Source organism: Cantharellus anzutake (genome assembly GCF_015039405.1).
Source record: "Cantharellus anzutake strain C23 chromosome Unknown EI90scaffold_65, whole genome shotgun sequence".
Taxonomy (NCBI): domain Eukaryota; kingdom Fungi; phylum Basidiomycota; class Agaricomycetes; order Cantharellales; family Hydnaceae; genus Cantharellus; species Cantharellus anzutake.
Window position 1 is genome coordinate 77,611 of NW_024067015.1, and position 9,430 is coordinate 87,040.

Genomic DNA, 9,430 nt, shown 5'->3' on the forward strand with positions numbered 1-9,430 from the left:
TCATCACCTCTGGAGTCCTACCCTATCTCCGTCCGCTCCGATATTCACCTTCGGACTGAACATCACTCCTCTCACCACCCTCCTCTTACTCCCCCTCACTCCTCATGTCACCTCCACCCTTCCATCACTCTCCTACCCTACCTCTGTCTGCTTCGATATTCACCTTCGGACCTAACACCAATCCTCCTCCACTCCTCTCATCACTCTCCTCCCTCTGACCCTCTTCTGCCAAACCTCTGCCAAGTTACAACCTTCCACCACATTCCCATACTGTTAGAACGGGCGGATTCTGACGACTCCGGAGTGGAATCGGAGACTTAGCGTGGAGGGACCTTGGCCTCAGCGACTCAAGCGGAGCGCTGTGCCATTGCTGTTTGTCCATTTGGTCCTTAATTTCACAGTAGGCGAGCAGGAAGTCTCTAGGGGGCATTTCAGGTCGATTTCGGACTGAGCCCGCTACGAGTATGTACAAGCACCAATATATATAATGGAGGGGGCAAAAGCACAAGGAAGCAAAGGGAAACCGAATCGGAACAAAGGCGTCCAAACGGGAACAAAGGGATGGCAAAAGCGGAGCGGTACCAAAGGTCATAAGGCAGAACTTATGATACATCCGAAAGGAGGTAAGGAGGGCAAGGCCCAGAGGGGCAGGAGGATGAGGGGAAGTGGGGATGATGACTACTGGGGAGAAGCAGCAGTCCAAATAGGGATGAGGGAGAAATGCAAGAAATACATTACAAGCGGCAAAAGTGCCGAAGATGATCCACGAAGCTCGGAGGTTGCGGAGCTTACGGAGGCGGGGTTGAAAGTCCAAGGAAGATTGGCAATGGTGTTTACGTAGTATGAGGTCACCAATGCAATGGACTAAGACCGAGGTGGAGTCAAAGTCCGAGGTAGGGACTATGACGGAGGCTCGGAGCAAGGTACGAGCGGTGCCCGAGTACGAAGTATGGGTCAGCAGCGGGAGGTCGTAACTTGGTGGGAGGTTGGTGGAAGAGGACCAGAGGGAAGAGAGGGGAAGGAAGAGAGGAGAGGTGTCAGGTCTGAAGGTGGGTATCGGAGCGGACGGGAGTAGAGCGGAGGAGTAGGAGGAGGAGGGTGGCGAGAGGGGTGGTGTTCGGTCTGAGGTGGTTATCAGAGCGGACGGAGATAGGAAAGGAGAGTGACGGAGGAGTGGGGGTGGCATGGGCGGTGAAGGGTGGTATGGTGCCAGGACCGAAGGTGAATATCGGAACGGACAGCGGTAGGGTAGGATTCCGGAGGTGGGGAAGGAGGAGGTCCGGAAGTCGGGTCGGGATCGGGTATGCACGGATATGACACAATTCACATCTGTCACGCATGATTTCTGGATAACCGATGTACTGGCTTGACAGATGATTGGCCTTGGCGATGACAACAACAACGTTTCAATGTTGCCGATGTAACGGGGATTTGCTGGTGTACCCTAAACGAGCCAAATCCCGCGATTCTACCACCCTCAGCAAGCACCTCACATCCATCACATGTAGCCTATATCCCCTCACACTCTTTACACACATTTCCTATTTTTCCTAATTTTTCTGATTCCATTTCCGATGTCTAGAGGCCGATGTTTCCATTTTCTTATTGTCATGTGATATTCTTTCCTATTTTGTCTATCGGACTCTTCCGTGACCTGCTGTATAGTTTGGTAGAGTTATCAGCACCAGACTCGATGGGACCAATATACCCATTCAGACCTGACCCTCAGTGAGATCCTTATCCCCCCCTCTTTCCTGTCGCGAGTCTAGTTGGATAGACCCATTACACCGACACGTTGGATGATGTGTTGGATGGTGTTGATGACATGTCGGACGGTGCTGGTGATGCGCGTGTTGATTTGGCAAGAAGGGGAGAGATGTGAGGTTGAGCCACAGCCAGCGATGCATTGGCATCAGAGCATGCAGTGGTGGGACTCAGATCGGTGTTGGAGGCCACACAACCAACAGAATGTTGATGTGCTGAGGGCGTCTCCAATTTGACGCATTTGGGATTGGGTATGGATGCGACAGTGATGTGTCCAGGAGTTGAGGTTGATGCAACTGGGACAGCTTCAGAATCTGATTCTGGCTTGTCAGTTTGTGCAGAGTTGGCCACAAGATCGAGGGGAAGAGGGGAGAGGGATGGACGAAATGTGTCAAATGCTGGAGGGACAATGAAATCCGTTGGAAGGGACTTCAGATGGCACTTGTGCATGAGCTCATACAAGTGGACCATTGGAATGGAAGTCCACTTAGCGTAAACGGTGTCCAGCCACTCAAACACATCCTCACATGTGTTAAATCCTACTATGCCCTCATCCCTGTAACTCCACAAAACCATGCAGCACTCGATCCCAATGACGGTGTCTGTCAGGGGACAGACCCCGGGTTCCCATGACCCCTCTCTATGGCCCACAGTCTAACCTGTGAACAGCCCTGTCCAGGGCACAAGTCTACTGTGGGTAAGAAAGTGAGAAGAAGGTTAACTCTCACTTTCCCACAGTGGCCCCAATATGGTGAAAACTTCCTGGGATACCCAGAAGTCACATGAAGGATAGGAACCGGGCCTGGAGCATGTGGCATGTGGAGCATGCGGGTCCGGGTCCAGGCTAGTCAGGGTGTGTGCCCTGACAGCATCAATGTATTTGCATGCTGAAATCCACCATTGCATGTGATCATTCGAAATGACAGCAGCCTTGAGACTGCTGGCAAAGGTGTCTATTTGTCAGGGACAGCTCGAGGAAGGCAGAGGTAGCGGCGTAACGCTTGGCGCTAGCGGCCCGGATGGCAGCGGGGCGGTGAGACCATATAGTGGATAGCCCTTACTCGGGCTTACGTCCCTGTGTGGCTTCTTAGGCTGAAGCAGGAAATGAGAAGAAGGTTACTTCTTTGGTCCTGCTTCGGCTTAGTTTATATACATGTGTGAATGGGTCACGTGGGGTTGCCACATCACCCTTGGATGAAGCCAGGTTACCGCGGGTGGTTCCGCGGTTGATCCCGAGTGTTGGAGGGGAAGTACAAGTAGAAGTGCATGGCGCATCCGGCGTTGCGGTGCCCCTACAGGGTGCTCAGCATCGGACACATCCGTGCTACAAGGGTAGGAAAGAAAGAGAGGTTGTCTGTATAAAGATAGAAAAAGAGAAGAAGGAAAGAAGAGAGAATGAGGGGATGAGACAAAAGGAAAAGGAGGTGGCGGCGGCGGTGGCGGCGGCAGCGTGCCCTGACATCACCCCCCTCTTAAGCTGCTTCGCCTCGAAGTGGCTAGAGGGTTTCCTTGTTCTCTCCCGGGGGCATCTGGGTGCGCTTGGTAGAACTCCTCGATCCAGTCGCGCGCATTGGCCAGGTTGTCAAGGGGGAGCCATTCATTCTCGGAGTTTGGCCAGCCTGTGAACTTTACCAAATACCAGAGTTTCCTGTGGCGCCAGCGGGAGTCGAGGATCTTCTCAACTTTGTACTCTTCCCCCCCATCTATGATTTCGGGGCCTGGGCGAGGGTCAGCGGGTCGTTCGGCGATCTCGTCTGGGCGGTGGGGTCGGACATTTGTTACTGACACCACTGGGTGGACTCCTTTTTGCCGTGCCGTAAGTTGGAGCTTGACGGTGGCGGGGGATACAACCTTGAGGATTTTAAAGGGGCCCGTCCATTTGTGATCCAGCTTCTTGGTTGGGCGGTCTGTGGTGTAGTTTTGGGTGCTGAGCCAGACTTGGTCACCCTCTTTGTACTCAGGCACCGCTTCCCAATTCCGGTCATAGTAGTGGGCCATCTCCTCTGCTGCATGCTCAAGCGCCGCTTTCGCCTCCTCTTGCATTTTCATCATCCTCGAGGTGAATGCATCTGCAGCTTCAACTTCTGACGTGCATGTAGGTTCTGCCCCATTCTGGGGTGCTGGCCGGTGTCGAGCTCGAAGGGGGTGCGGCGGGTGGATGCGTGGATGCGGTTGTTATGGGAGAACTCCGCTAGCGGGAGCCAGTCGGCCCAGTCGTTTTGGTGGTGGTTGACAAACACTCGGAGGTATGCTTCTATCTCTTGGTTTACCCGCTCTGTCTGTCCATCTGTCTGTGGGTGGTAGGGCGTCGAGGGGGTCAATTTGACCGCTAGCAGGGCTGCTAGTTCTTTGGAGAACTGGGAGACGAAGGCGCTCCCTCTGTCACTGAGAATTTCCTCGGGAAGGCTGTGGTGCTTCCAGACATGTTCAAGGAAAAGTCGGGCGATCCCCGCCGAGTCCACTGTCATGACTGTGGGGATTGCGTGGATGCGCTTGGAGAGGCGGTCCACTACAACCAGGATGGCATTGTAACCTTTTGACTCGGGGAGCCCTCCGATCATGTCTATGGAGATTACCTGCCAGCGGCGGGTGGGGATCTTGTTCGGCATGAGTTTCCCTACCTTCCGTGAAGGGAACGATTTGACCCGGTTGCAGGCGTCGCACCCCGCTACGTAGTGGCCCATGTACTCCGCCATCTGGGGCCACCAGTAGTCACAGGAGACGAGTTCCAGGGTTTTCCATCGCCCTGGGTGCCCCGTCGCCCGCATGTTATGGTGTAGCCGCACCAGGTCATGGCGGAGTTGCATGTCTTTTGGGACATACACCTTTCCTCGGTAGAGGACCAGTTCTCCGTCTTTGCTCCATTCATCCGACCTGAGCGTCCCATCTCCTAATTCCTTCAGTGCTTTCACCACTTTCTCGTCGTGGTCCTTCGCCGCACGTATCCTCTCCAGGATGGTCATCTCTTCTCCCTCCACTGTGACGGCTTCAGTCGCATGGGTTTCGAACCACCCTGGCTGCAAGAGGGTCAAGCTTTCGTTGTCGTCCTTCCCTTTCGGGTGGTCGGCACGGCGTGAGAGGGCGTCCGGTTTCCCCATGAGCTTCCCTGGGCGGTGGATGAGGGTGAAGTGGAAACAGGCTAGGAAAAGTGACCATCGTGCTTGGCAGCGATTCAGCCGCTGCGCAGTGCGGAAATAGCCCAAGTTATGGTGGTCAGTGTAGATATCGACCTTTTCTTCCGCTCCTTCTACGAAGTGACGCCACTCCTCTAGCGCTCGGACTATCGCGAGCATTTCCTTATCGTAGATTTCATAGTTTCATTCCACCTCAGTGAAGCTTTTGGACATGAAGGCTACGGGGTGGAATTCGCCATTGGCTTGGAGCTGGGACAGGACGGCGCCGGTGGCGAAGTTGGAGGCATCGCACTCAAGTTTGTAACGGCCGCTGTCGGCGGGGAAGGTGAGGACGGGGGCAGAGGTGACGGCTTTCTTAAGAGCGTTGAAGGCATTTTCTTCGCTCTCCCCCCATTCCCAGACCTTCGCCTTGCAGGTTAGCACATGGAGCGGGCGCACTGTCTCGGAGAAGTCTTTGATGAAGCGGTGATAGAAGTTTACGAAGCCTAAGAAGGACTGCACTTCTTTCACCTTTGTCGGCGTCGGCCAGTCGAGAACTCCTTGGACTTTCACCGGGTCCATGGCCACGTTGCCTTCGGAGATGACAAGTCCGAGGTACTCGATGCGGCATCGCTCGAACTTGCACTTCTCAGGTTTGAGGAAGAGTTTCCTCTTCCGCAGTGTTCCCAGCACTTCCCGCACAACCTTCCGGTGTTCCTCTAGGGTGGATGTGAAGATTAAGATGTCGTCCATATAACAGATGACGACTTCTCGGTCAATGAAATCCCGAAGAATGTCGTTCATCATGGTTTGGAAGGTCGCTGGGGAATTACACAGTCCAAAGAACATTACCATGGGTTCAAACAGGCCCCGGTTGGTCGCAAACGCTGCCTTCCACTCATCGCTGTCTTTGATCCGCACGTTGTTAAACCCCCAGCACAGGTCTAGTGCTGAGAAATACTTCGCATTTCGAAGGCGCACAAGGATGTCAGAGATGAGTGGGAGGGGGTACGAGTTCTTGACCGTTATCTCGTTGAGCTTTCGGTAGTCCTGAACCAGGCGCAGGGATCTGTCCTTCTTCTTGACGAAGAATATGGGGGCGCCCATTGGCAACTTCGATGGGCATATGCGCCTGTTCCGCAGGTTCTCACGCAGGAAGTCGTCTAGTTCTTTCTGTTCTGGCCGGGATAGGGGGAACGTCTTGCCTCTGGGTAGCTTGGCATCGGGGGTTAGGTCAATGGCGTGGTCCCAGGGTTTTCGCAGGGGCAGCACGTCGAAGGCTTCTTTTGAGAACACATCCTGGAAGTCCCTGTAGTGCTTGGGTACTAGCTCTTCCAGTGTCAGCGGCTTCGCCTATGTGTCTTGGGCTTCCTCCGCCAGGCGTTGGGATGGCGTTGTGGTCGCTCTTAGGTCGTGTCCCCACCCCGGTGGGATTACGGCGGCGTAGATTCCGTCACCGGGTTCCACTTCGAGGGCTTGCCTGACATCTGCTTGCAGCAATTGGCAGGATGAGGGGCAGCGGGACATGACGACCTTCTGCTGTGCCCAGTCGACCTCTGGGTTGTGGTGTAACAACCATGAGTGCCCAATGATGAGGGACTGCTGCCCTAAGTTCGCTATGGCGAAGTGGGCACGCTCCGTATGTTGGCCAAACGTCAACAAGGCCTCCAGTTCCTCTGTGATGGCTCCGTTTTCGTTAGGCGTCCTGTCCACATTGCGAACTGGGATGGGTTGGGGGAGCGGGGTCGTCTCGAGCCCGTGCTTCCGGACGAAGTCTGGGTTCACAAAGTTCCCGGTCATGCCGGAGTCTAGCAGTGCTGACACGGCGACTGCGGCGAGGGACGGTAGGGCGGTCACCTTCACCTTCATATTGAGGGAGTGGGGGGATTGCTTGGCAAGCACGTAGATGGCAGGTGGGGAGACGGCTACCTCAGAGGGCAGGCTAGCGGCTTTGGTGCTCTTTCTGGTTGAGGGTGCGATTTTCCTCTGTTTCTTAGCAATCACCCAGTGGAATTTGGACAGCAGCGCAGACTCACGCGTATCTCTGTATTTACACTGGGTATCATTGCTCGCAGGCGGCCGGGACACATCCCTCACCGGTCACCTTCTTGAAAATCCGCAGAGGGGTTCCCTTCCTCCCTCTCCTCCTCGTTCCCCTCAGGTGTCCCCATCAGTTGGCTCTTCAGCCCTTCTGCAAGTGCTCGAAGGTCTTCCGGGTGCATGCGGCGCACTCGGCAGACCTTTGGGAGGGGGCAGTCTCGTGCGAAGTGCCCAGGGGCATTGCAGTTGTGGCATAGCCCCCGTCGTTGGTCTGCCCTTGAGTGGTCGAGGTCCATCGGCTGAGGCAGCAGGGCTGTAGTCGTGGGGGTGGTAGGGGCCGCAGCAGGTCGCGGCGATGGCCCTGGTGGCGATGGCCCTGGTGGCGGGCGCGGGAGGGTCTGAGAGGGTGACAGCGGCGGTCTGGCGGGGGGAGGGACGACTTGAACAGGGGGAGTCGGGGTTGAGTCGCCTGGAAGCACTGCCATTGGTTGTCGAGGAGGGTAGCCTCTCGTTTCCATTCTGCCCAGGTTCCTGGCATGGGGCGCAGACGGTAGATGCTCTCACGTAGCCGGGTGTTGATCGCTTGTTCGAAGCGGTCTACCAGCCCTACGTCACCTAGCTGCAAAGCGGGACCGTGGATTTCGAACTCCTGGATGATTTTATCCACAGAGTCAGTGCCTTGCCGTAAAGCGGTGAGCTTCTGCCAGGCGGTGGCTTCCCGGTTGGGGTCTTGAAACATGGCGTCCAGCTCTGCCATGAACTCGTCCATGGTGGTCGCGGGGGATCCCGCCGTCAACAGCGTGATCGTGCGCTGTGTTGCCCATGCTCCTGCAGCTCCTCCTTTCATGTATGACAGGACGAAAAGGATTTGGGATAGGGTGTCGGGGAACTCCGTGGTGCGGACATGGAAGTAGATTCCACATTCCACTTTGAAGCGGTCGAGGTCCTCGCTCGCTCCAGCAAAGGCGGTGGGGGGGGCAACCTTGGGTGCTTTGGGCTTAAGCGTAGGTGTGGGTGCGGGTGCGGGCGGAGCCGGTGGGTTCTGGACATGGCTTTCGAGGATGGCCTGCAGTTCCTGGAACCTAGTCAGCAGGTCCTGGCACTGCTCTTCAGTCACCATGCTGGAGGAGGTGGGGGAGATTAGGTTGAAACCTTCTTCTGCTGTCAGGGACGGCTCGAGGAAGGCAGAGGTAGCGGCGTAACGCTCGGCACTAGCGGCCCAGATGGCGGCGGGGCGGTGAGACTGTATAGTGGATAGCCCTTACTCAGGCTTATGTCCCTGTGTGGCTTCTTAGGCTGAAGCGGGAAATGAGAAGAAGGTTACTTCTTCGGTCCTGCTTCGGCTTAGTTTATATACATGTGTGAATGGGTCACATGGGGTTGCCACGTCACCCTTGGACGAAGCCGGGTTACCGCGGGTGGTTCCGCGGTTGATCCCGAGTGTTGGAGGGGAAGTACAAGTAGAAGTGTGCGGTGCATCCGGCGTTGCGGTGCCCCTACGGGGTGCTCAGCGTCAGACACATCCGTGCTACAAGGGTAGGAAAGAAAGAGAGGTCGTCTGTATAAAGATAGAAAAAGAGAAGAAGGAAAGAAGAGAGAATGAGGGGATGAGACAAAAGGAAAAGGAGGTGGCGGCGGCGGCAGCGTGCCCTGACACTATTGCATTGTGAGCCCTCTCCATCACCTCTTTGCGTTCAGTCATCCCCCAGTATTCCTTGCTACATTGAGGGAGAATCTCATCCTGGGGGAGATCCCTACCATCCAGCCAGTACATGGCAAGTTTCCACAGTCGTGTGCACATGTGAGAGTGTCTATGTCAGGGACGCATCCGGGGTAGAGGGGGCCCGGATGTAGCACCTGGCAGAAGGACTGTCAGGGCACACCTGCCTGACCCCATGCCGCACCCTGCGCTGTACTGCCCCACTCCACTCCCCCCGCTATCACTCCCCGTCCCTCCTTTCCCCTTTTCCTTTTTCTCTCTATTTCTATTCCACAGTTAGTTTCCCTTTTCTCCATGTACCACTACACACCTGACCCCACCCCTCCTGATCGCTGAATGCATTCCCACCTACTGAGTGACCACCTCCGGGATCTCCCACGGAGACATCCAGGAAGGTGTGGCTGTGTGCAGAGATGACATGGCTCCCTCCACATGACCCTAACCGCTTGTATATAATAGCGCCTGGGGTGGGAACAGAAGAAGCAGCCTTCTCCTCAACTTCCCACTTCAGACTAAGTGGTCAGGAACGCTCACCCCACAACGGGACCACTGCTATGCATAGCCGACACCTGTCCCATCGAGTCCCTTGCACCAGGACCTCGCCGCTTTCGGAGCTGTCCCTGACAAGGACCCTCTGGGGGTGCAAAGTGGGCATGCATGTGGGCAGGCCCAATGCAGGACTGCAGTCCCTGGCCACTTAGACTGAAGTGGAAAATGTGAGAAGAAGGTTACTTCTTCAGTTCCCACTTCAGGTACATTTATGTACATGCAGCTTGGGTCACATGACAGGTGC

At 55.6% G+C, this 9,430-nt stretch overlaps 1 protein-coding gene across 1 annotated transcript; it reads right to left on the reverse strand.

Moving 5' to 3' along the window:
- Positions 1-1,782: 1,782 nt before the first annotated feature.
- On the reverse strand, positions 1,783-2,235 carry EI90DRAFT_3130328 (uncharacterized protein; the record flags this gene model as incomplete). The annotated part of the gene is made up of 1 exon (XM_039064293.1): positions 1,783-2,235. One exon carries the CDS (start codon positions 2,233-2,235, stop codon positions 1,783-1,785), a length of 453 nt encoding a protein of 150 aa, XP_038911142.1.
- Between the last annotated feature and the right edge of the window lie 7,195 nt (positions 2,236-9,430).